The sequence below is a fragment of the Micropterus dolomieu genome, linkage group LG02 (genome assembly GCF_021292245.1).
Source record: "Micropterus dolomieu isolate WLL.071019.BEF.003 ecotype Adirondacks linkage group LG02, ASM2129224v1, whole genome shotgun sequence".
Lineage (NCBI taxonomy): Eukaryota > Metazoa > Chordata > Actinopteri > Centrarchiformes > Centrarchidae > Micropterus > Micropterus dolomieu.
In genome coordinates, this window is record NC_060151.1 from 9,793,034 (window position 1) to 9,819,688 (window position 26,655).

The following is a 26,655-nucleotide window of genomic DNA, read 5'->3' on the forward strand; positions in this document are numbered from 1 at the left end:
CCCCCCCCCCCCCCCCCCCCCCCCATGTTTAAACGTAAACACTTCTCATCAGGTCTCCCTTCTGTCATTACAGCAGCTGAGCCATGGCTCAATAACCTGCTTTCATTACCTGCAGCCAACAGGGAAATGTTGTGGAAAATGTTATTGTTACAGGCTAGATCAATAGAAATGGGTATTGACAATGTTCCATATGCAAACACGCACAAAATAAAAGCTCCTGCATTGTGTTCACCTGTGTGATCACACAAACACTTGAGGACATGCAGAGAGGTGCCACAGCAAACAATCCAGCTCTGTCAGTAGCACACAGCCACCCTGCGGCCTCCGGTGCCCTGCGAGTTACATTTCAGCTCTGCTACAAGATGAAGCGACTCAGTCAGGAACACGGCTGCTTTTTTTAGGGTGAGCTCCTATGTTAAAACCCGCAGCTGCCTGGGAAAGTGGAAGGATCAGATGATGTAAGACAGTTGTCATCTCTGTAATTTGGGCTTATCCTGGCCTCCAGAGGATGCAGGGAAACAAGGACGCAGGTGATTAAACAGAGGCTCCCTCCCCTGGACGTAAAACATTGAGTCAAGAGTGCGTGACTGTTTTAAACCTAATCATGATGTTAATTCACTGGAGACTCACATACGTAGAAAGCACAGCAGATGTTCCGTTTGCAGACTTCAGGGGGCGCTCTCAGCCTTCCTCGTTTAAATTAAAAGGCTCCAGCCTGCGACCATAATTGAATTGCAGTTTCATATCACGCTGCTGTTACTATTGTTATCTTACATAATGTTAAAAAGAACATCCAGAGTGGGCCAAAACACTTGATTTCACACCTCGAGCAGGCCACCTAGGGGATAAATCTATCTTTGGGTTAAATGCGTTTAACTCCAGATCAATTAAGCTCACGTGTTTGGCTTGTTAGCCTATTAAACAGGCGCGTGAGAACATTAGAAATTGTAATTAATCAAAGGCAAAAACACGACGGCGAAGCAGCAGAGACGCTCTCTCTCAGTTATTCCGCTTCTGTCTCTTAATCATCATTTAAACGATCCCAATCAAGTCCAACAAGGTTTAAATGTCGCTTTATAAATCCGTCCTTGTGTTTTTTTCTGTAACAGCCGAGACCGCAGGGCTTTCTCCTGCAAATGAAAAAGAAACACAGACAAACAACAGGTTATTAATGGACCCCTTTACCTCCCGTGTCTCTTCTCTCGCTCCCCTGTTTCGTGTCCGCTCCCCCGGCTCTTCACAGCAGCAGCAGCAGCAGGAGCGGAGTCCCTCTTGCAGGATCCTCGAGGTGGTCTCCGCCGGCCGGACCTAGTCCCTCCTCAGCCCGTCTCCATCAGACAGAAGGGAAGCCCCGGTACAGTCCTGCGTGCGCTCCTAACGCAGCATCCAGCAGCAGAGGAAAGGAAGCGTGGATGGATGGATGAGGAAGGAGGGGGTGAGGAGGAGGAAGGGGTGAGGAGGAGGAGGGGGGTTGCCTCTGGCTGTTCGTCTTTTGCAATCAGTCTTTTCAAAAGCACCATTAGAGTGGAGGATGAAACCGTCGATGGTAATCAACTTTTTTCCCCCTGCAGAATCCAGTTTGCTTTATATTATTAAGAGAAACCTCATAGAAAGTAGGAAAATTACATGCATGACATTTTTTAAATAACACATAAAAATATATTAATTTATGATTAGCAGCTATAATTCACCTTGTACACCACAGAGATAAACCCTCCCTTTGCTATTTAAAAGCTTATATGCCACAAAAAGTCAAGTATGAATGTTAAAGTAAAAAAAACATGAAAATAGGATAACATTGCTTTAAATCCACTGCATTCTTGCACATAAAAGGTGTTATTTTTTGATTGAGGTGATTTCGGTCTTTTCTACTTTACTTCATTGGCATGCTATGTGAAGTAATCGTGTACAAAGCACACAGATAAGGAAAATAGTGGAATGGAAAAAAGAAAACAATAGAGAGAATAAATCTACCATGCACATTCACAGTTACTGGAGCCTCTGTGTGATTGACAGTTTTATCAGTTTAGTTCAATATCCTAATGCTTTATTATTGGCAGGGGCTCCATCATCTTGCACACCCCCACTTTAGCTGTAGAGGAGCCAAGCCAGATGGGTAGTAGTTAAATGGTAAGGCTGTTTTTCTAGGTGTGCTGTCACTGCAGCACAGCAGACACAGGATCTGCTTCTGTAGCTGCATTACAGGATGTGAGGTCGTGGGTTTGAATCCCACTTTTAGTGCCTCTGGTTTTACATACTGTCTAATAAAAGACACAGATGTTTCGACTGAACGTCACAGATCCTCTATCATGTCTATCATGATGACACAATTAAACACGTGTGTGGCCCAAAACATGTTTAGAAATATGAAGAATTTTACTCTTTCATTGGATGAATATTGCTGTAAGCAGCCATTTGCATGTGTTTACATGTATTATGAGTGAAGCAACAAATACAGACGCAACACTTGCATGCAAAGATAGTTGTTTAGTAAATGCAAATTGCAACTGTACAAACTTTTAATTGTTGAGTCTTTTTTCACTACACGTGTCTCTGCACAGACGTTTAGGCTGCTTCATGCCCAAAGTGAACCAAAGTCCAGCGTGCAAGTTCAAATCAGATCCCTGCGCCACAACAACATCAGTACAAGTGTGTCCCAACAAAGACCAAAAACACCAATAATGTACTTTGACAAGAGATTTCATCTCAGCTAAAGACTAGCATGTCTTTATTATACAGAATGGACTACATTATATGCTGCACACGTACAAAAGAAAAATCCAATACACAACACACACAACACATCCAAAAACACAAAGTGTCTTACTTTCTTCAATTAAAGAAAGCCAAAATTCATGCGACTGTACTGGACCTCCCTGCTCCTGAGAACTTGATGATCGCTGTTTCACAACAGCTTCATCTTGACTTCGAATTTCATCGTTGTTAGTCTCACACTTTATACACAGAGAGCTATCTGCCCTTACCTTCCCAGCTGAATTTTCTCTAGGTTTCACAGCAGATTAAGAACAAAAAGAATAACAGTAGTAGTTTGGGAGGTTTACTTTATTAACTTGCTTTGTAGAAGCCCTGCAGTAGCTTACCGTTTGTGGCTCAACAAATCGCTGTCTGTTTGTATTAGTTTCATCTTTGACACAGAACATTTACAAAGATAGAACAACCTTTTTCAAGTCTTGCTGGCTGGAGGTTGAGTTTGAGAAAGAAATCAATTAAAAAATATATGTATTTAAATGTTTGCTGACTGACATTTTATCATATATGGTGTGGAGTTTTGTTCTTCACAAACGAATGTTATGTATACATTCAGTGTTATTCACCAAAACTAATGTGATTAATTAAATCCAGCATTTTTTCCATCCATTTTTACTCGATAGCAGTCTTCTTCTTCCCTGCCTTTGTTGGTGCATTGCAGCATATCTTGGTGTTTTATTGCCACCTGTTGCATGTGCATGTGCGTCATCATGCAAATGCACTATATATAAACAAAACACTCAGAGAGAAGCAGCTCCATTGCACTACTAGACGTCAAAAACTCCACAGGTAACCTTTAAATAGAGTGGCCAGGCCTAAATACTCATGATAAGGAACTATTAACACAAATTATACATTATTTAAAAATACTTATCAGTTCCATATGGCTAGCCAATTAAATGAATCACAATTAAAAGTAACAGTGACAAAAGGATACAAAGCAACGACAGCCAAAGAAATACTTTAACTAAAATGTTCTTGAAATGACGCTGTCTGGACAATGATATAATACTAATCTTTGATTTATCAACCAAACTATTTTTTATGAGACACACAAACATATCCAGCAGGTGTGTTGATGCTGGTCCAGAAACACGTTCTTACGATGAATTTAATCTGCGTGAAATCCTCTGGATCACGGGGGCGTTGTTTTCCAGTCGTCTGCCTTCTTATCTCTTTAACTGGATGTTTGTTCACCTGTCTGCCTCTCACTTCACCTGTCTGTCTGGGTTATAATTGAGTTGCCAATATTCTGTCTTTGTCTGTCATCCTGCCTGTCTAACTCTCCATTTGGCCGCATGTCTGCCTTTCTCTCTCTGTCTGTCTGTCTATGGCATTTCCTTTATCTCTGCTCAGCTTGTGTGAAGGCTTGCAGCTCTGGATTTATGCCGTGTGTTGAATAGTAATGGTTTGTCATGTTGTTATAGCCTAGAGCAATCTGTCTAGAAAGGGACGAGTTACTGTTGTAGGTGCGTATGTGTGTGTGTGTGTGTGTGTGTGTGTGTGTGTGTGTGTGTGTGTGTGTGTGTGTGTCCCATAAATATTTTTCCAAGCAGCTCTCTGTAATGAATGTGTAAAAAGGTCAGACCATGTGTTACGCCTCCTTCTCTCAAATGGAATTATTTTTCTGTGCAACCAATAATACCCTGCGGGACCGTACTGACGGAATTGTCTGTATGTGTGCGTATTTGTGTGGGTGCGCGCTACCTTTCAACATTTTTATCCATGTGAATATTCACGTGCATTTGACTGCTGCCATGAGTATGCATTCATGTCATACTGGTTTATTATGTGTATATCCACTATTTACTCTCTAACACTATAGCTTACAGCTGTGTGTTTGTATGTGTGTCTATCCTTCCATCCTTTCATCCATCCCTCTTTCCAAAGATGCTGAGCCTCAACAGTGTCTATATTTAGCTGCTAGTTCAATCAGTGACGGCAGAGCCACAGCACCATGACTCTGCATACTGATAGTACTACAGACTATCACTACCTCTGCTCACCTCTGGAAAAACAGATAAAGAAAGATGGGGAGACAGATAGAGTAAGGGGGAATAGGTAAATTAAGGAAATGATGACAAGAAAATGAGAACAAAGCCACCAAAAAATGGCAACAAAAATAAATCAAAGAGAGAGAACGAGACACATGGGGCCTTAATCCTATCACACGGTTGAGGAAGACAGGAAAGACTGAGAGAAATAGTGTCCGGGAGGAAGAAAAGGGGAAGGTAATGATGTGCGAGGCAGGCAGGTGAAGAAGAAGAGGGATGAAAGCATAGATCCAGGTGTAAGTGAAGAGGCAGAGGGGCTGAGGGACAGAGACAGATGGTGAGAGAGAGGTGGAGGGGTGTGAAGAAGAAAGAGGAGGTTCACATAGGCAGAGATGAAGATACAGGGACCGACGGGTGGGTGAAGACAGAGAAAGACAGCGAGAGAGGGGAGAATAGCTGCAGTCAGACATGACTGGGAAGATAGGGAGAAAGAGATTCCAGGGGAGGAAGAAGAAAAGATTTCACACAAGAGCAAGCAGAGAAAGCTGTAATAGACTGCAGGGTTTTCGATGTAGCCGAGTGGATTTGGAGGGAAATGAAAGTGAAGAGGCGTATAGAGGAGGTGGGAACAGGTGCATCGAGAAGAAAGAGAGAGTGTATTGACATTATTGAGATGTGACAAAGAGAGACAGAGAAGAAAGAGAAAAGAGACATGCAGTGAACTGGAGAGAGGGGTCAGGATTGATTCACCAAATTCTGTGATCCATCAGAGTCTGGTATCTATATAGGAAATGAGTATATCCAGAGTATTTAAGGAATAGATAGGGATTTGGGGAAACATTTTTGCAGAGAGAGAGATAAGAAGAATGCTGAACGCAACACACACATGCACACTCACACATACTGTATGGTTGGTGTGTATGTTACTGCTAGCTTAATGCGCACACACTCACACTTTAAGTAGCCGTGAAAACTGGAAAGTGCCTCAAGCACTTGGAAGGCACTTGTTGTAAATCCACACTATTGTTATGTTTGGCTGTGATCTCTTCTGGGCTGGGACAACATGACGCCACAGGTACCACAGCATCTCTCTCTGTCTTTTTCTCTGCCTGTGTAACAGGTCATGTATTCTTCTGAGGTCCATGTATTGATCAAATTTTTTTCACTTCATCCCTCAGCCATCTTTATCCAAGTAAGCTAAAGATAATTCTAAAACAATGGTTTGACATTTTGCAAAGAGTTTATTTGATGTTTGTACGGTAAGTATATGGCTACAGCCAGCACCTGGTTAGCTCAGCATAGCATACGGACTGTAAACTGAGAGAAACGGTTAGTATGGCCCTGTTCAACCTACCGGCAGCTCTAAAGCACTTTATATTTTGAAATTTCCTTTCCTCATAAATTGTAATATAATGTGCTAATCATGCTAATGCTAAGCTAAGCTAACCGACTTTACATGAGAGTTGTATCAATTGCCTCTTTTAACTGTCAGCAAAAATTTGAATAGATAGATAGATAGATGGCAGAAGAAGGAGATAAATCTTTCTTTCAAGGCAGAGATCTATTTATAGTCTGCTGCTCTGTTTTGCTGTTTCCTTTTCAGATCTGATCCACACTCTCTGGAGCGGTTTGTCTCTGTGCGAGTGCGTCTGTGGGTTTCTGTTTGCGTGCATGTGTGTGCTTTCTCTCTCAGTCAGTTAAAGCTTTTAGGGCTTTGTTAAACACACTGTATCATAGTGTACACACATTCGCAGGCACACACACACGTCCTTAACAAATCCCTGCTCTGAAACTCAACACCATGTAACCTCAAAAGACAGAGAGCCAGAGTTCAGTTTCTCCTCTCTCTCACTCTGTGCCTCTCATTATCATTGTCTCTATCTTACAGCCATTGTTTATTAAAGGTTGCTATGTAACCACCAGCCCCTTTACCATTTAAATTACACAGATCTGCTTCCTCCGGGCGTGTGTTATTGTGTGTGTGTACTATAATTTTATTTTTCTCTGTCCTCAGCTGCAGTATTGCACAGTAAAGTAATTGCACCAATCTGTGTCCAGTCTGCTGCACAGGCTTTAAGATGGAGTAAGCTATTCTGGAGTACTTCAAAACCATGACAAAAACAATGATATACAGCAAACAAAAACACAGCAAGTAATGTAAATAACGTTAGCTAAGTTGTGGGTTAGCATACTGTTGCTATTGCTGCTGCAAAGCTAACATGTAGAGAGGACAAGGCGGTCCCAGAGCCAGCACACCAGCTCCAGACAGCGAAACTCACAAGTTCAAATCATGGCTGGAATGACTGGAATAGTGTTATGTGGCGTTGTCTGAGTCACTTTGTTTGTTTCCCATTTACAGAGCCAGGGCTGAGTACAAACACCAGATTGTTTTCAGCGCACACACAGAACAGACAGCTAGCAGATCGAGATATTAGCTGAATTTGACAAAAACACTACTGGATTAGAATTGCTAACCCCACAATTAAGAGGGCAACTTCACCTTCTTCTGTCACATAGACAACAGTGTCACCAGTTCATGTTGTCCTGCAGTGGTGAGTTAGCACACAAGTAACACTGCAATAGAGTTTTACTAGGTACAAGGTACAACGTAGTTTATGTATTATTATACAACACAAGGTTGTATAACAAAAAGAAAGTTTGTAGTCCCTTCATGCTACACATAGAACTTAACAGATAAATCATTAACATACGGTAAAAACAGTAAAATAAACTGTACACAGTTATATATATATATATACAAATAAATATACCCCCAGAGGATCACCAACATCATTAAGATTCATCATCTGGACCTAAATGAATCTCTGGAATAATAATAATAATGATAATATTCAGTCACATATGTACCAGATCCAGCTGTTCCTTATAAGTGATTATTTTTATTATTTTTATTATTAATTATTAAGCTGTCAGTCATGTGAAGATGTTTTCAATCAAGGTGGTTTTTTCAGATTATTTAGAAAAAAATATTTTGTAATTATTTCCCATCTGGGAAAAAAATGATCAGATTTACATGAGAATTTCTTGCTTCTGGCTTTATGATAGCAAACAGATAAACTGTAGAAAAATCAGCTACACCAGCTCTTTATCTAGTACTTTCTGCAGTTATGTTTTATAGAGAGATGTAACTAACAATGAAAATGTATGTTAGGTTTAAGAGATAAAAGGGCAAAGTGGAGGAGGAATGAAGGGGACAAAGATGTTACAGGAAGTTTCTGCTCTGGATTAGGATGACTTGGTCAGATCAACTGCGACTGTAGAAGAGACTATAGAAAGGATGATCCCATAAACCCAGCTTCACACATCACCAAAAAAACTGGTAAAATATGTGTTGCTGATACTTGTACTGACATCTAATGTGATTAAAATAGTTTATAATTTCACATTTAAAGAAAAACAAGGTCATTGGTCACAAACAGAAGATGTCTGCTTTTCTCTTCAACCATATGAGAAACGGGTAGTGTACATCGGGACAGGTTTATTTATGCATGTGTGTATGTTGAAAACTAGAAGGAAAAGTGGCTACAGAATAACTGAAATGTATTAAAGTGGCTCAATCAGCCACTCTGGGGCTTTGGTTAAAGGACCAGTGTGTAAGATTTAGGGGGATGGAAATATTGGTAGAAATGGAATACGGTATTTGTAAGTATGTTTTCATTAGTGCATAATCACCTGAAAATAAGAATTGTGTTTTCATTACTAGAATTAACCATTTATATCTACAGAAGGAGCACGTGCTCTTTCATGGAGTCTGCCATGTTTTCTCTAGAGAGGGCTTTTGCATTATGAGAAAATATCCCGAATTGTTATCCTGTTATTCCATAATTTCACATCTTGTTCGCCAGTACTAAATATATGTGTTGGTAGGTACTGCACTGGTACACCAGTAGTACAGTTCCTGATAATTATCCTGTGCATTGCAGGCTGTGGGCAGGCTTTTCTACAAATTCTCCACAAATACTAATTCTAGCACTAATTCCACTACCAAATATAAATTTGAGGAGTACTGCAGGTCTGTTTCTCATTGTGCTGTTTTGTATTCTGCAGAAGTGTAGCTTCGATTAGTCAATGTGCCGTTAGTGCCTATTACATTAAAGTGTGTGAGTGAATGTGAATAATGGGAAAGTTTGATTTAGTGGCAAAGCCATTATCAGTGAGGAATGAAATGGTCCCTGTGGAGCTTTTCTACACATGTAGTATCTTCTTTCTCTCTCTCTCTTTATTCCTCTGTGTCTTCCCTCTATGTCTGTCCTACATACACACGCGTTTCCTCTGGAACACTCATCAGGCCAGCAGGCTCCTTTTAGCAGCTCCCCTGGTGATCTCCATATCTCTAATTAGATTATTATAGTAACAGTATCAGTTGATAAACCCATTACCCACAACCCATTCCTCTTGCCTGCGTGTCTATCTGTTTGTCAGTTTTTTAATCATCTGTCCACCTGTGAGCTCTCAAACAGGAGACAGAATAGGAAAAAGAAAAATACAGGTAACTGAGAGGAGGAGGAGGAGGAGGAGGAGGAGATGACATTCATGACAACACGCGAGTTAAAAGAAAGAAAAATGGGAGAGAGGCTGAGGGCAAGAGAGCAGAAATAGAGGAGGAAAGAAATCATTGTGGGAGGGAGGAAAGAGAGGAAACAGGAAGTTCAGAGACAGTTACAGATGGGGAAGAAGAGAAATCGCTGACAAGGGCAGAGAAACAAAGTGGCGATTATAAAGAAAACACAGGGGAAAGTTTAAAAAAATGAACCGAACGAAAATGTGGTGCATGAAGGATGGATGAACAGGGAGTGACTGGAAGAGTGCTGTTTAAAGGTCATGTGCATTAGAGAGCCGTGTGCAGAGACATGGGCTCAGTCCTCTCCTCGTTTCTTTCCTTTATCCTTCATCTCCCTCCATCATCCTCTTTCCGCTGCCAATTCCTCCCTTTGTTCTCCTTACAGTCTTCATCTCTTTTCTTCCCTCATCCCCTTTCATTCCCTCTGTCTCCTCTCCCTGTCTGTCTTTCCTCCCCCCTCACACAACCCAACTTCCTCTCTTACCACTCCCTCCCCCGCTCTTTCTCTCTCTATCTCACTCCATCAGCTTCAAAGAGCTGTCTCAGTGGCAGACCTCGAGGGCACCTGCCTCTTGAGGTGGAATAAAATAATGCATCCCCTAGTGCTTTTGTGTGTCTGTGTGTGTGTGTGTAGCTGGTACAGACTCTGAAGTGCAGTGGTGCCCTAGGCAGCTCCATAACAAACAAACAAAACAAATAAACAAGCTGGTGAACCTGCCTGGACCACAGGGTCATTTCTGCTTATGGGGTTACTCCCTAAATGAGATTATGTTACAGTGTTGCTGGTAACCTTTACAACCTAAATTAAATTTGTGTGTGTGTCCATGTCTGCATGGTTGCCAATTGTGTCAGTCTGTCATTGTGTGTTTACGTCTCTGTATGTTTGCATCTGTGTCCATGTGTGTGTTTGTGTGTGAGTGTGTATGTGTGTGTGCAGGCGTTTGATGAGCATTTGGGAGTCTGCCACCTCTGGAGGCGTGAGTTGGGAAACCAGACTGGGATGTTTTCTGTCCAATTAGGCAACATTTTTTTTGTTTTTGGGCGGCATCTGATAATTTGGGCTACTTTTTGTGCCATTTGGACATTTATAGGCTACATTCAAATCAGCACATAGATTGAAAGTATCTCTGTGATCTGCCACAATTAAAGCTGCTATAATCACTATTTTTATATTAACCATCAATCTCAAGACTACTTGTGTATGAAAGAGGTTGTTCATAGTGATGAACCTACAGAAAAGTATCATCTGAGTCTGCTGCTTCCCTCTGCTGTGGAGCTTTATAACGCATTACAGCACATTGTTTATCTGTCTGTCTGTCTGTAAATGTATTGGTTTAGTTCAGTCTCACCAATCTCACTCAAGACTGTAAAAAAGAAGTGGGACTTGCCCATTGTGGGACTGTTCGGCTTCTTTTTGCAACCACTGGAATCTACCACTGCTGGCCATTAGCAAGAATGCAGGATTAAGGCACTTGCACAATGGTTTCACTTTAGGCTTATTGCATTACATTAGCTCTGGGCTTAAAGTTTTTTGGGGTTTTTTAAGTTTACATGCAGGTGCAGTTGTGACAAAGCTTTGTGTGTATAATATTATCATATCCCACCTCATTATTTCATACATACATTTGGGTCAACATGCAGTAAAGAGAGCTTCATAGACATTGACATCAAAGACAAAACTTGGTAAAGATTCATACATGTTCAACACACAGGCACACAGAGCAAATAATGTGTGCTTTGTAGGTAATTGGCCAGGCATGAGCCATGTATTCTTATAGCCCTCAGTAGTAACGACTTAATGAGCTTCTTTAATGATAAAATTGTAATTATTAGAGACAAAATTCATCACCTCCTGCCCTCAACTGGTATCGATTTATCTTCAAACTCAGGAACCTTAGATATAGCTGTAAAACCTAATATATATTTAGACTGCTTTGCCCCCATTGATCTTCACCAAACTTAAATTACTTCTTTATCCAAGCCATCAACCTGTCTCTTGGACCCCAAGACGTTTTACCCTTAGTTAGTACTTCTTTACTAGACATGATCAATCTGTCTTTACAGGCTATGTACCTCAGCCATTTAAAGTAGCTATAATTAAACCTCTTCTTTAAAACCCGCTCTTGATCCAGTGTGTGACTTTATTGTAGAAAGACAACAGTTTACTTGAGGATTTTCAGTCAGGATTTAGAGTTCATCATAGCACATAGACAGCACTGGTAAAATTACAAATTACCTTCTTATTGCATCAGACAAAGGGCTTGTCTCTGCTCTTGTCTTCTTAGATCTTGGTGCTGCATTCAGCACCATTGGCCATCACATCCAATTACAGAGACCTGAACATTTAATTGTCATTAAAGGAACCGCTCTAAGCATGTTTAAGTCCTATTTATCAGATTGATCTCAGTCTGTACATGATAAAGGGTAAGTTCGGCATTTTTTGACCTGGACCACATTTTTTGTGTCTATGTGACTAATTGGGACAACAATTGGGACAAGCACTGTTTTTGTCAAGGGAGTCTGTTGGCTTTGATGAGAGCGATATAGCAACTGTTGTGGTTAAACAAAAGGAAGCACTCCATAAACTTTTATTGTTATCGATCAAGCCAGATGAAACCAATCAGTTAGCTAAACTTCAAGCGAGCCTTCAGTACATAAAAATCTGGATGACCTGTAATTTTCTGAAGGTAAACTCAGATAAAACTGAAGTTATTGTACTTGGACCCCAAACACCTCCGAGATGCATTATCTAAAGATACAGTTACTCTAGATGGCATCGCCCTGGTCTCCAGCACCACCGTGAGGAATCTCAGAGTTGTCTTTGATCAGGACATGTCCTAGTAGGCTTAAGACTTTCCTCTTTAATAAAGCTTATAGTTAGGGCTGGCTCATGTGAGGCCTGGACCATCCCTTAGTTTTGCTGCTATAGGCCTAGACTGCCGGGGGACTTCCTGCACAGAGCTCCTCTCTCCTCCTCTCCCTCTCCATCTGTATGTGTTCTAATTAGGATTAGAACACATAAAGCATGTTATTAACTCAACTTAGTTTTGTGATTGCTTGTCTCTCTCCTCTCTCCTTCTGTCGCTTTCTGCAGGTGTTTCTGTCTCGGGGGCTGTGGAGTCTGGATCTGTGGCTGCAAGCTTCCTGCTGCCCCCATGTTCCTGCTCAACACCCACTGCTACAATTATTGTTATTATTATTACCATTATTATTATTTCATATCTCTATGTGGGTCTTGCATTGTGCCACTGTGTGTTCTCTTTCCTCCTGCTCTCTCTCTCTTAACTAGTGTTGTAGTCAAGACCGCCCATACCGAGACCAAGTCAAGACCAAGACCAGAGTTTATCGAGACCGAGACAAGACCAAGACTTTTAGGGGCTGAGAGCAGTCGAGACCAAGACTGAGGGAGGGCGAGACAGAGTCAAGACCAAGACCAGTTCCCTGCCTTGCATGGCACGCAATTAAATGTGGAACGAGATCATAGGTACTTCTCAAATTGATTTGAAAGATCCACATTCCCATTAAAACACCCACATACAAACACTGAGAGCTGAAATCAAAGTAAGCATCGCAGGGAGGGGTGACAGTCATTAATTAGGGTTATTGGTTGCATTTGAAGCAACAAGTTTTATTTCCAGTCAAAGTTAGGATGTTAAGAAATCAGACAATGCAAAAGCAATTTATTGATATTCCCAAAGTTATGGTCTTGACTGGTCTTGAAATAAAATCCCGAGTCCTCAATGTCTGAGACCGAGACAAGACAGAGTACAAATGCTGTCGAGACCAAGACAAGACCAAGACCATCAATATGTGGTCTTAAGACGAGTACGACAACACTACTCTTAACCCAATCGGTCGAGGCAGATGGCCGCCCACTCTGAGTGTAGGTTCTGCTTGAGGTATCTATCTGTTAAAGGGGAATTTTTCTTGTAAGCCACTGTGACCAAGTGCTTGCTCATGGAGGGTCTCTGTAAATAACATTACAAATAGTACAGTCTAGACCTGCACTATATGAATTGGCACAAACATGTAACATGAATAGAACTGCATGTACTCTATCTAAAAAAAAAAGTATTATAGATATGTTGAGTAAATGGGTGTAGATATTAGATGGGTGTCTGTGTGGTGAGTGAGAGAGGAAAGCACAGAAAAAGATAAAGAGGGAAAAAAGCAGGGTGGGGGGTGGACATCTATATGAGTCCTTCATCTAATGAATGTCATTAGAGTGCAGCAGGAAAATCAGTCTAATAAAGGAAAGAGGTTGCTGCTCAGTGTTGGATGAAGGCCAAAACCACCACTACACACCCTAATTCACTCAGTGTGTGTGAGAGAGAAAGAGAGAGAGAGATGAGATAGAGAGATGTGTATTGATTGGTGGGTGTGTTGAGAAGGGACTACCACTAGCCACCACAGCACCACCTCTTCTACTCACACACAAAAACACAAACACCAGCCTGAATAAGATCTTAACTATATCTTCAGGTACATTATGTATAGTACTACTGGCTGTTGTGCTGCTTATTGATCAGAGACGCCCTTCAGGTCAGAATTTCACTTATATGCTTTTTAATGGAGAGATGTTTAACATGGAATTGTACAAAAAAAATTAGAAAACAAACACTTATTTAGATACCTATAAGTAGCTAGGTTGGAGTCTTTTTAAATCACATTGAACATATTAATGCATAAATGCAAAACTAACTCTGATATAGCAGAAATGTATTGTGAAAACTGAATCCATCTGTTTTAAATACCATATGTATTGCCCTCTGTGCACACAAAAATACTAAAAACAAAGCTGTGTTTAAAAAAGCATACAGTGGTGGGCGTCAATGGGACCGGCAGTTGTCCCAACTTAATGAATCATTTAGTTGATAAATGGTGAAAAAAATTCTGTTCATGAAGGATCTATTGTAGTGCTGCTGAATTAGCTTTAGATAGGCCAGTTGTGCCCAGAAGCGTTAAATAAGATTGACATTTCATTATTTAACGGCGCTGGGTGTGCCTAATAAAGTGACAACTACGAGCATGTTCAAAAACACGTCTTCAAGATCCCTCAGTGTGCCATTGCTCTGTGTAGTGTTGTGATGCAAAGAAGCCTTAATTATCACTCGTTTGGTTTCATGTCTTCTGCTTCCCTCTAGCGGACAGTTTAAAAAACTACTTCTTCTCCCATAATGCACTTCTTCCTTTTATACCCATGATTCCCTGCGGCGAGCTCTCTGCACCAGTCAAGATGGCGGACAGACCAGGTAATTATGCGTGTCCTCTGATGAAAAAAGAAGACATTTTCTGTATTGAGTGATTAGTTGTTTGTGTTTTTGCATGTTCTCTCAGACGGAGTGTGTTCTTCTATCGGACAGACCCGTACTAGGTCACCTGGAGGTTTTTGTCCGACTGAAGGCCGCACGGACTCCTTTGAGTCACGTCAAGGACTTTGCGTGTCATTGTCAGTTTAAATGAATCCTTGAGCGGCTTTTGGACACTAACTGCTGGGTTCAGACATCAGAAACTTGTAGTCTTTACTTGCAGTCTGGACGAAACTTTCATAATGATGTTGTTCTCGCATATTTACGTGATGTAACTGTTTCTTTTGGCTAGTTTGCACGGTAGGTTAGCATGCAAACAGAGCTGAGCCCAAACTCTGATGTTCTCTTTGGTTAATTTAAACTTAAGATAGATTTACCACATCAAAATACAACGCGAAAGGCGGTGCATTGCTATACAACGTGTTTTGAACGGTGGGCCACTTAATTCATAACAGCTGTAATACAACGTTACCTGACGTTACACACCTGGTTCAAATGTGGCCCCTCAGTATACCGTTAAACTTAGGGGCCAAAGCTAAACCACTGAACTTGTTTGTAGACTGAATACTTTGCTTGATTTACGACTTCTCAGAGGATGGAGTTGTTGACTACTTTGCCCAATTTAGAGCTGCAACTTATAATTATTTTCGGGATCAATTAGTCTGCCATTTATTTTCTCGAATAATAGTTTTGAGTCTAAGATGACGTCGTCCTACTGTCTGTTTAAAAGACAAATGTAACGTTATTCAATAACTTCAAGACAAACAAAAGCCACAAATGTTGGAGCCAGGAAATTTGTCATTTTTGTTTGAAACTATTTAAACAATTATAACTGTGTAACGTTATCAGTCAATAGTCAAATCAATCAAATGACCAATCTTTTTTTCCTGCTCTGGTAACGTTAGACATATTGGATCTACGGCATGTTTTGCTCAGTGTGTAATCAAAGTGTCCTTGCTGTCTCCACTCAACCAGTTCCCGTGGTTGAGAAGCGACTGATGGACGTGAAACTGGGTGAGCTGGGAAGCTGGCTTGGAGGTCGAGACTTCACTCCAAATGGCATCATCTCAGCCGTCCGCCGGGGTGAGGAAACCTGTTCTCACTAAAACTTTATGAAGAGCTGTGGAAACTAGAGGAGGAACTCGGTTCCGATTTTGTTTCCTTTGCTTCAGTTCTATCACAGAAAGTAGAGTAGTTTGCAGTTCTTTCAATAGCTTTTGTGTGAAATACATGAAATGTAAAATGTTTTTGAAATACCATTAACCATTTTTAATAAAACAGCAGCTGAAGCAGGTATTAGAAATCTCTCCTTTTCCTAATTATATTTGTAGCACCTTAAATCTTAAACCTTGGGTAGGAAAAGGGTGTAAATCTGTCCGCAGCACAGTTCACAAGAAAACATACTCTCCTCATACACAGATTTAAATTACAATCGCATCTTTTTTTTAATGCAGTATGTTGTGCTTTCATTCATCAGCATGCACAACATAATGCTCCATGCTGCGATTTGTAGTAGTTCCCAACTAAAGGTGATGCGCCTTGTCACATCAATGTTTGGGAAAAATACTTTTTGTGAAATGCATATATTGATGGCTGGGGAGTAACACTGCAGATGACTGTTTGCACAGCTCTCCACTGCTGTACTTGGAAAGTGGAGAACTGCTGTTTAAAGCACTGAATAACTTTAATATACCAGGCTCCTAGTATGATATGGTACTGGTGAATATGGCTAATTGACAAAGGGCGGGAAAATGTATCGATTCCCAGCTCATTAAGGGACTTAAATAAGTGACTCCTTATTCACAAGCAAAGATTACACATGCTCTTAACATGTCTAGTCACATGTTGTAAAATCAGCATTTGTGTTCAGGTCATGAAGATTGCTCACAGGTTTGATTAGCTCACTCAAATCTTTATAATCTGAGGATGCCACTGTGTAGCATGTTGCCTTATTGGTTTCAGGCGTGTATTTATGCTGCTTTGTTTTGCCCCCACTCTTCCAGGCCACGACAGATACTACAACAAGTACATTAACGTGAAGAAGGGAGGCATTGGTGGTGTAGCTATGCTGCTGGTTGGCTACGTGGCCATCAGCTACCTGTGGGAATATGACCACATCAGTAAGACATGCCTAAACATTCACTTCCTGTCTTTTTATGTTTGAGCTTTTTGCTATAAAGTTTTCCTTTTATGATATTTTTTGAACTCGTCTCAAACTAGCTACGAAACCTCACCAATGTGAAGGACATTTAAAACATCTTTTTTATTCTCTTTCAGAACACGATCGCTGGAGGAAGTACCACTAAGACCTTCAGCAGCCATCAGGGGTTGAACTTGAATCTTTGTTCCCCCGCTCTTTCTACTCTCAGCTCTGTGTTGAATATGTGACTGTTGTAACCAATAAAAAAATATGAAGATTTATTATTGGATATCATGTTTGGGGGTGTGTGAATTCAGCTTAAAGTTCAGCTACGTTAATAGTTACAGTTCTCACCTGTTAAGCATGTGGAAACGCAATCCAATGCCACCTCACTGCTCTGGTGATGTGAATTTAACAGGTAAATCTGTAAGAATGTTTGTACAGATAGAAACATGTCTAGACTGTATCCACTGACAACACAAAGGATATTGTGAGATACCCTTTTTTTGAGTCAAACTGCTGTCCCCCCAGTCTCTTTAGATTTTAATCTGTGTATTCAGATCTAAACTTAAAGGACTACTGCCAGCCAGGATGTTAGTCTAAAATTTAAACAGATTTAAATTGCAAGTACACCACAAAAGTGCAGGGTGGATTCGGGATCAGATTAATTACAGTAGTTTGAGTACTAACTGGCATTGATCACATTTCTGTTTTATTTCACTTACAATGTCGGACAGATTTACTAGAATTCACAAAATAGAACCACTGGTCTGGTGTCACTGATGCAGTCACACGACCCAAGGAAACTGGTTTGATGTCTTTAAATATTCAGTGTGCTACGCAGTACAAACATTGTAGAAAACTGTACACTAACCCTCGAGTCGTTCCACCATCGCCACACAGGGCGAAGCTTCTTTCTGATCTTTGTTTTTTTTTCCCCCATGTATCCACGGTAAGAACGAGGCAAAAAAAGATAGAAATAGCTGTTGTGTTTCTGTCCTAGTGCCTGTGTAAAATCATCCTGACGTGACAACAGTGGCAGTTAAAGTCTTTAAATTCAACTTCAGCCGGTTGAGCAAACGGGCCTCCTCTTCTGCTGCTCTTCCTCTCGTCTCCTCTGCTTAGGTGACATCAAGGCTGAAGGTTACTGTCCACTTAGGAAGGCAAGATGGCCTTTAGTGCATTTGTTGGCATAGTGACCCTTCTCACCACACTACAGATACAAGGAAGAAAAAAGAATGAAGATATTAATGGCACCTTATTAAAAGAAAGCTTGAAATGCACAGTGTTCTTTTGCTTTACACAGGTAGACTATTAAGAAGGATGTTTAAGTGTGTTGGAGCAGAAAAGTAAAGAAAAGAAGCAAATCCTCACGCTTATGAGATGATGTACCATGCAGTGTGGATGACCAAAAATTACTTTACTGATCCTGGTGTCTCAAAATGTGGTATTCATGTAAAGCCATTTTTCACCAGATCGTATAGAGGACCCTGATTTTCTTTCTAAAACTATAATTTGCTGTTCGATGTTGGGTTACGTGCCAGACTGATGCTGAGCCAAGAGCAGTTGTCAGACTGAGGAGATTCCAGTAACTCCAATGTAATCCCTGTAAAATGGTCAGTGCAATTTACCAGTAAAATATATAAACAATATACAAACACGAATATAAATGAAGAGTAGGCTTGTGATGGTTAGGTATATGTTGCTATTTACAAGAGATGTGTTAAAATATCAAACCCAAGCATTACAATCCTATCTACAGTTATGTGCAACGGTTTTAGGCAGCTGTGGGAAAATGCTGTAAAGGAGGAACGCTTTCAAAAATATTTTCATCAATTGAACAAAAGTGAATAAAATCAAATCGGTATTTGGTGTGACCACGCTGATCATAAATTCAATGTGTAGGTTGACAGAGATAGAAACAGCTGTGTAGAAAGAATAAAACTGGGTGAGGAACAGCCAAACTCAGCTAACAAGGTGAGGTTGCTGAAGACAAGTTACTGCCAAAAGTCATACACGTTGGTAAGACTCAGCACAGCAACAAGATGCATCAGTAAGGTCTCTCACAGGCAGACATTTCAAGGCAGACACGAGTTTCCAGTGCTGTCCATGTGCTGTCCAAGCTCTTTTGAAAAAGCACAAAGAAACGGGCAACGTTGAGGACCGTAGACACAGTGGTTGGCCAAAGAAACTTACTGCAGCAGATGAAAGACAGAACATGCTTATTTCCTTTCACAATCTGAAGATGTCCAGCAGCTCAGAGCTGCAGAAAACAGTGGGTACACCCATCTACTGTCCGGAGAAGTCTGGTCAGAAATGGCCTTTACGGAACCTCTGACATAGAAACAAGGTCAAGCAACTCAACTATGCATGAAAACACAGGAACTGGAGTGCAGAAAAAATGGCAGCAGTCGCTCTGGACTGGACTGAAAATTCATATATAAAATATTTGGCTGCAGCAGAAGGCAAGTTATTTGCCAAAGGTCTGGAGGATTTGGTCAGAATCAATGGTCTCCTCAATGCTTAGAAGTACAGGCAGATACTTATTCATCATGCAATAGAATAGCATCAGGGAGGCATCTGATTGGCACCAAATGTATTCTGCAGCATGACAACAACCCCAAACATAAAGTGAAAGCCATCTTCAGCGTTAAGAAGACCAAAGAGTCCTGATGTGATGTGAAAGTGATGGTGTGGCCCCCACAGAGCCCTGATCTCAAGATCATTGAGTCTGTCTGGGATTACCTGAAGAGAGAGAAGCAACTGGGGCTGATAAATCCACAGAAGGACTGAGGGTAGGTCTCCATCAACCTACCTGCCGAGTTCCTTAAAAAACTAAGTGCAAGTGTACCTAGAAGAACTGGGGCAGTTTTAAAGGCAAAGGGTCGTCACACCAAATATTGATTTGATTTCGTTTTTTTCCTTCTGTTCACTCCTTGCATTTTTGAATTGATAAATATAATCTATTATCATGTCTATTTTAGAAAGCATTCTTACATTATAGCATTTTTCCACACATTACCTTCTAAGAAACCATGTAAATGACTGCCAGTTGGATTTTCATTTTACTTGACAGACATGAGTGGTGTTTATCTTATCTAACCCAGCAAGAAAAATAATAAGTGTATTAAGCAAAATATCAAACTACTGCTTTAAAAAAAGGTAACTAATGCCAGCTTTCGTATTTACAAAAGGATCTAAAACTGATTTTGAACACACAAAGGCACGTCAGCAGACAAATGTTCAGGTGACTCACCTTGTAGCAGGTGACCTGGTCCAGCGGCCGAGGCCCTCTGTTGCCAGTCATGTTATTTTGCGGAACAGAATTCATCTGCATGTGGTTCTGCGGCCGCTGACCTGGACTGGAGTTGGTCAGCTGGATAAGAGAGAGCGACGAGCGACCGATGGTAGGCACAGGCTGCAACGGGAAACAAGCAAAGAGGAATTGTTTGTAGTTTGATTTCTACTATCTGAATGAATGAAATGAATCCATGCAGTCCTATTAGCCCATGATTTATACATACAGACGTGTGTGTTTGGTGTTTGCAGATGTTATCTGTTTACCTTTGTCTGGTTCTGAGTTTGCTGTGGTAGAGGAGGCTGTTCAGAAGCTCCCATAGGTAATTCAAAACGAGGACTGTAGAAGAAGTAGATGTTAAAATCTACATAACTGAAAGGTGAAGTCTCCAATTTTCTTTATTCTATTGCTGCTTTAATATTTTTGTCTGAAGAATATTTTACTAGATGGCATAAATCATCCCATAAATAAGACAGAGAGAGAAAAAAATCGAAAATGACAAAACCTGTAATATCTCACACCAAAACTGAATCTGTTATGAATCAAATAAAAAGGGTAACATACTGCATGAATTTACAGGACTTCCCTTCTGGACAGAAGCCCACCAGGTAATTCACACAGATCACTCGTCTTGTGTGTCTGTGTCTGCAGTCAGGACCTGAGACAGGAAGATGGAAGAAGAGCCACAACAGAAAGTAAAGAGGTTGTTTTGCTGCTGATGAAGAAAATCAAACCAGCAGTGGAGACTGTGTGTATAAACAGTAAGTTTGTCGGGTGTTAATATCATTACTGCTGGAGTGTTTATGTCCACCGCTGAGCAGGACCTACCGTGTTTGCAGAAGCCTCGGTCATACCAGGGACAGTCTTTGATCTTGGACTCTGGATCAATGTGTAGGAATGGACATTCCTTGTTGCTACACTCACCTGCGAGGGTCAACACACAACATTTAAAACACACAACATCAACCAGCACCACAGAGCTTTCACTTAACAGCTGACCAGGAGGAAGAAAAACAATGGGTGCTGAACAACAGTCACAAGGAAAATACAGTCATCGAGCTCATCTGAGTGATTTTATGAAACATTGAGCCAACTAACCGAACTTGGAGTAGAAGTAGCATTCTGGCATCTTGGTCATGTCGTATTCATGGAGAAACTCGCACTGGTCTCCCTTCTTACACAGTCCTCTGAGCCAGTGCTTACACACCACCGTCTTCTCTCCACTGATGTGACGGAACGGACACATCCCACCTGGGAGTGGAAACAAAATGAGATTCAACACAGACGACAGCACAAATTTCCTAATTCAAACCCACCGGGCAGACCGTGTCTGTACCAGTATTTATTATTTTCATTTTAACATTGTTTTTAACCCTGTTTTGTAAAGCACTTGGGGCAGCATATTTGATGCTGTACAAATAAAGTGTTATTGTAAGAACCAGCACCCATCCAACACACTATCAAGGTAAAACACACCTTTTAGTTTGTCATCCTGTTGAAAGGAAAACCACTCTTGCCTCGCACAACAGCGTGTCCCCCAAACACATGTAAAATACTATTACTGACCTGTTTCCTGAGATCCATTCTAAAATGTGAGTTGTAGTGATCACCTATCCCCACTGTAGGCTTTAATTTATTGTATTTGTGAAAGGTATATCCCAGCTTCTGATTTAATATAAGAAGATCTACTTGCTTGGAAAAGGCTGGTGAGCTGAGATGTGTCTAATTAAAAAAAATTCGACTCACTCGACTCATACTACAGAATAAAAGGAAAACTGTCCCTCTACCGTTTGTGAAATACTCTTTTAAAAAGCAATGTCTCATTCAGCTTATTTCAGCCTGCTTTATTTATTTCCACAGGTGCTTAAGTGTTACTGTGTTTTTACCTTTCACACAAGCTGCTCTCATGAAGAACTCACACACAGCTGATCCGGACTCTGCAGGGACACAATAACACAACCTTAATAAAGAAAGGTACACAAAGCTAACATGCACAGTGCCAACCTGCCGTTAGCTAACGTTACCGTCAGTTTTACCGTTCACTCTGATCACAGTTTACCTACAGCGGCTAAGTAGCAGCTAACACTTACTGTCCATGCCGGGGAAGGGCAGAGGCTGTGCTCCTAGCTGCTGCTGCACAGCGAGTTCCAGGTCAAACTTGATGTGATCCACGGTAGCCAGTAAGTCCTGCATGGCTGCGGTCGTCTGTAACTTACTGCACCGATCGAAGAAATGTCAGTTTCCGTTAGCTAGCTTGAAGTTGCGCTAGTGTTTTCTTCGTTAGCCAGCTAACGAGGCAAGCTAAGTTATGCTAACCAATAAGCTAACAAATTGCGAGCTCCCCGATGAGAAACCACAATAACTGCAGTTCTCTGTAGCGTGCTGGGACTGTTTTAAGGAAAAGCCATGAACACTGGTCGGTCTGTAGTTTTTAATTTGTCACGAACTGCTGCTCCTTGTTCTCACAGTGGATCGATGCGAGGCGCGCAGACTGACCTCTGACCTGACGCATTAAGGCAAGACTAGACGATCCTCGAGAGGCTGGGTTAGTTCACGCCACAGGATAGTGGGCTTTTAGCTGGTTTAAAACTATTTCTATATGGGTATTTTTTTGAGAAATTAGCATTGTAACGAAGGAATGTAATAACAGACGTATAAGTAACTACCGGGGTGAAGTTAGTAACAGGGACGGACATACCCGGAATTTTAGAAATACTGACTTCTTGAGCCAAAGTTTCCCAAACACACCCTTCACCCCCTCATGACAACTTCACTGATATCCGATTATTTACATTTTTATCCATCCATCATCAACCGCTTATCCTGCGTACAGGGTCGCGGGGGGCTGGAGCCAATCCCAGCAGACATCGGGCGAAAGGCGGGGTACACCCTGACAGGTCGCCAGTCCATCCAGATAAGTCGCCAGTCCATCGCAGTCCATTCCGTTTTTCACACTTAAATATTCAGTTTCATTTTCTACATGAAGGTCCAAATCAATTTTGCATCCTGTCAGGATCAAACTGGTAAAGAAATAATTTGTTACATAGAAGAAGAAATGTATAAAGCCTGGGAGGTGTGGAGAAAAAACAAATAACACATTTAGTTATAATATAACTAATAAATAATTCAGTGTTCTCAAACAAATAATTTGTTTACATGTTTGGCCTATAGGTTTTTATGCCCCTGAATTTATATTTTGCTCTTAATTTAGCATAACTTGATACCTTCATGACATAATGTTGAATACCTTTCATACTCTCAACCATAAACTTGGATGTAATAGTTATTTTGACCTTGGAATGACATATGTGTGTAAATACTTTGGGTTTTGCGTGCTACACACAACATCCAGTAGGCCTACATAAAAACTCAGCTTCAGCTTGGGATTTGATCTCTGCTACCGCTTGAAGTAGCCTAATGTTTTGGGCCAGGAGGCCATTCAACGGTTTTAATGATTTTACTAGAATTTGAGTGTGCTTAAAACTTAGTTCTGAAAGAGGTCGCTGCCCCATATAGTGTTTACCATACACAACTCTACAGGTGTTAATCAGTTGACCCTGGTGGTCAGTCTGAACAAAAGATGGACTAACACACCTTAATTAGCCTACTCTTTTTCTAGCATACATTTTTGCCAGTAGATGAAAACAACAGAGCTCCAAAGTGCTCAATAATAATAAATGATTATATGCAAGGGCATAGGAACATGTCCCTATATCCAGCAACTACTGAATTGTCCCTAGAAATAATTTTGATCAAAATGATTAATATTGTTATATGTACCTCACGGTGGTTTGGTCTGCTGTCTGCCTTTTTCAGACCCTCAGCGACTTTATTTCTAAAAATCTCCAGCTGAGATGTTTTTATTGTGCCTACCAACGGTGACACGAAACATTCACCCTTGATTATATGAATACTTAGTTATTTTACAAATGAAAACAGTAAGTGAAATAATTTAAGAAATCACTGAAACTCAACTTATCATGATGCAATATTATTTCATAATTTTTATCTTTATAGGAACAATTTGACATTGGAGTTTAACGGAAGCAGAGAACGACAGTGGTCCTTTCAGTTTATCCGGTCATCTAAGAGTTAACTACTCCTTCAATAAACAGGTTGTTTTCTCAAGATAATATGATAAATATCTGGAAATTTAGTTTCCTCAAGATAACAAATTACTGATTCTGTTATATTAAGAATATCCAGTAACATAACAGTATTATTTAATATGACAGGATGCACAGATGCTATTGATTTATGTCCTGCAGCATCTGATTTGAGTAGAGAATGTCACGTCCAGGATTCCTGCACTTGGATTAATTTCCTTTAAAGTTAAAGTAAGTAAAGACATTCAGTCACTAGACGATGAATCCTACTGACTTTGATGACTCTCCAACTGTTCTTCTAGCGGCACCATGAGCTTAACATTTGTGGTTTTGAGTGAGTTGAAATTTTTGTTAAAAAAATGTCCCCCTCAGGATGAATTATAATCACTTAAGTGATCCCTTTTTCTCTAGCAACACACTCGGGTCAAAACCTTAATTCGCCCAATACATGCACAACCAATGGCAATCAGCTGTACTTTGTGTTTAGCGCCATTTAGCAAATGTTAGCATGCTACCACACTAAACTAACGAACATAGTAAACATTATACCTGCTTGACGTCAGCATAGCGTCGTCATTGCGAGCATGTTTATTTAAAAGGACTCTGCACCAGTTTGCAGTCAAACTGAATGATCATACACAGCAACTGTTTCGTTCATTATGGTCACTTTAATTAAATCTAACAATTGTGGTTGTTTTCCTAATCAAACTGTATTTCTTATACAGTCTATGATGTAGAGTGCTCAAGTATGAAACAAATTGTCATGCTTTGTGTTTCAACCTGCAGTACAGTAACTTTGGAATTGTACATTTAATACAAAAGATTTCTGACAAGATTAAAGCTTAAATGTGGTGTGAACATTCGAGACCAAAGCTACAGTGGAAAACAAAACCATCTACTGTAAAACAGTAAAGGCAGAGTAGCAACACTGAATTACTGGAGGACATTAAAGTCTGCAATTCTGTTTCAAGCTGAAACTGAACCACTGTGAACTCATGAGGAAGTTTTTTGATTTGAGGAGTGACAGATTTAACAAGCGAACACTCAAACAAATATAGACATGAGACAGCACACCACCAAAATTGGCATCATGTTTGTTACAATCATCAGTCCAGAAGCCATCAGTGTCTGAATTATCGCCTCTACAGCTCAGGTAGCCCAGGCATGGGGAACTGACCAGCAAACGCCTCCACCTCTGCCCTGATTTCTGCTACCTGCTGCTGGAACTTCTCTCCCTGGGTCAGAGCCTGGATGAACTCCTTCAGCGTGGCCTTGGGATCCAGGCTTCTCTGCACTTCCAAAGTCAGCACAATACCTGCAGGAGAAGGATTGCAATTTCATCCATGTGAAATCATGTTCTGTTTTTTTGATCATTATGGTTTGGTGGATGGCTCCAAATACTACGACGCCCATAAGCCTCCTGATGCCTGAGCTATGGAGAAGAAGCTAACAGAGGCGTCATTCGGAGCTGTAGCAAATTCACATGGCTTCATTGTTGCAGTTCAGAACAAAACACTGCTGATTTTGCCCAAAACCTGAAGGTGAACTGATTCAAACTGCTAAATGTACAAGTTTGAAAACCACTGGGACTGGATGTTTTTGTTGCAGTTGACTTCTCCCTGTGTTTTTATGTAAAAAAACAAAAGTATCAGTAACCGTAGCAACAGGGATGCAGTGAAAGCCTCCGTTTAGTCCAATTTATTACAACAACAACATTTCTTTTAACTTATTTGGAGAATATGACAACTTTGATGATGCAGCTGAAGAAAAAGAAATTGAGAAGAGAAGAAATGGCACAAAGAGTTATAACTGGCTAAAAAGATTAGATCAACACAAAAAAACCCAAATGAAATGGGCAGTTAAAAAAAGGTTTCCTTGCAAAAAAAAAAACAAACTCCTACTTTGAATACTACACCACTGATGCTCTGAATGACACCTTGCAGGGATTTTATACTGCTGTGTAGTCCAACAAGGTGCGTTGCATCTGAATACACTATGTGACAGATTTTTTGTTAAGTGGATAAGTGTAATTTCCTAATTGCTCATGCTTCAAAATTATAGAAAATGGCTATTATTCCTCACAGACTTTGCTTTTGTGTCCAGGACAGTGTTGCGTATATTTATTTTTTTTTTTTAACAAAAAGATACAAATTTGTCCGTTTTCTCATTGGAAATAGGTACTTTTCTGAATATCACTGTCCTGGTCACAAAAGCAAAGTCTGTGGGGAATAATAGCCATTTTCTATCATTTGAGGCTTGAGCAATGGAGTAAATAACACTTACTACCAAGGAACGGGAGAAAAAAATGTTATATGGGGATATCACACTATATCAACACTGAGTTAAGTCCTTCAGTGTGTCATCCTCTGAACAGCACAGGATGGCGACTGTAACACAAGCTGCAAGAAGTGCACTGCCCCCCCCCCCCCCCCCCCCCCCCCCCCCCCCCCCCCCCAC

The 26,655-nt window shown here is 40.7% G+C and overlaps 4 protein-coding genes across 5 annotated transcripts in view; 1 reads left to right on the forward strand and 3 right to left on the reverse strand.

Moving 5' to 3' along the window:
* The window catches only part of slc29a4a (solute carrier family 29 member 4a), a 15,065-nt gene extending 13,777 nt beyond the window's left edge, over positions 1–1,288 (reverse strand). Inside the window, exon 1 of the mRNA XM_046040124.1 lies at positions 1,186–1,288. The gene's annotated coding sequence lies outside the window, so the exon portion shown is untranslated. The remainder of the gene's footprint in view (positions 1–1,185) is intronic.
* A 13,254-nt stretch (positions 1,289–14,542) lies between these two features.
* atp5mf (ATP synthase membrane subunit f) lies at positions 14,543–17,075 on the forward strand. The gene is made up of 4 exons (XM_046036508.1): positions 14,543–14,597; positions 15,630–15,737; positions 16,658–16,774; positions 16,932–17,075. The coding sequence occupies exons 1-4, from the start codon at positions 14,546–14,548 to the stop codon at positions 16,958–16,960; spliced, it is 306 nt and encodes a 101-aa protein (XP_045892464.1). The 5' UTR covers positions 14,543–14,545; the 3' UTR covers positions 16,961–17,075.
* Positions 17,076–17,484: 409 nt separating this feature from the next.
* cpsf4 (cleavage and polyadenylation specific factor 4) lies at positions 17,485–22,783 on the reverse strand. The gene is made up of 8 exons (XM_046036495.1): positions 22,183–22,783; positions 21,979–22,029; positions 21,191–21,343; positions 20,921–21,016; positions 20,657–20,750; positions 20,359–20,431; positions 20,051–20,212; positions 17,485–18,007 (listed from the first exon to the last, which is right to left on the reverse strand). Exons 1-8 carry the CDS (start codon positions 22,283–22,285, stop codon positions 17,939–17,941), a joined length of 801 nt encoding a protein of 266 aa, XP_045892451.1. The 5' UTR covers positions 22,286–22,783; the 3' UTR covers positions 17,485–17,938.
* Positions 22,784–24,846: 2,063 nt separating this feature from the next.
* The window catches only part of shmt1 (serine hydroxymethyltransferase 1 (soluble)), a 9,543-nt gene continuing 7,734 nt past the window's right edge, over positions 24,847–26,655 (reverse strand). For both annotated transcript variants that reach the window (XM_046073721.1, XM_046073712.1), the window contains one exon: positions 24,847–25,513. In XM_046073721.1, the coding sequence (XP_045929677.1) occupies positions 25,341–25,513 (173 nt within the window). In that variant the 3' untranslated portion in view covers positions 24,847–25,340. The remainder of the gene's footprint in view (positions 25,514–26,655) is intronic.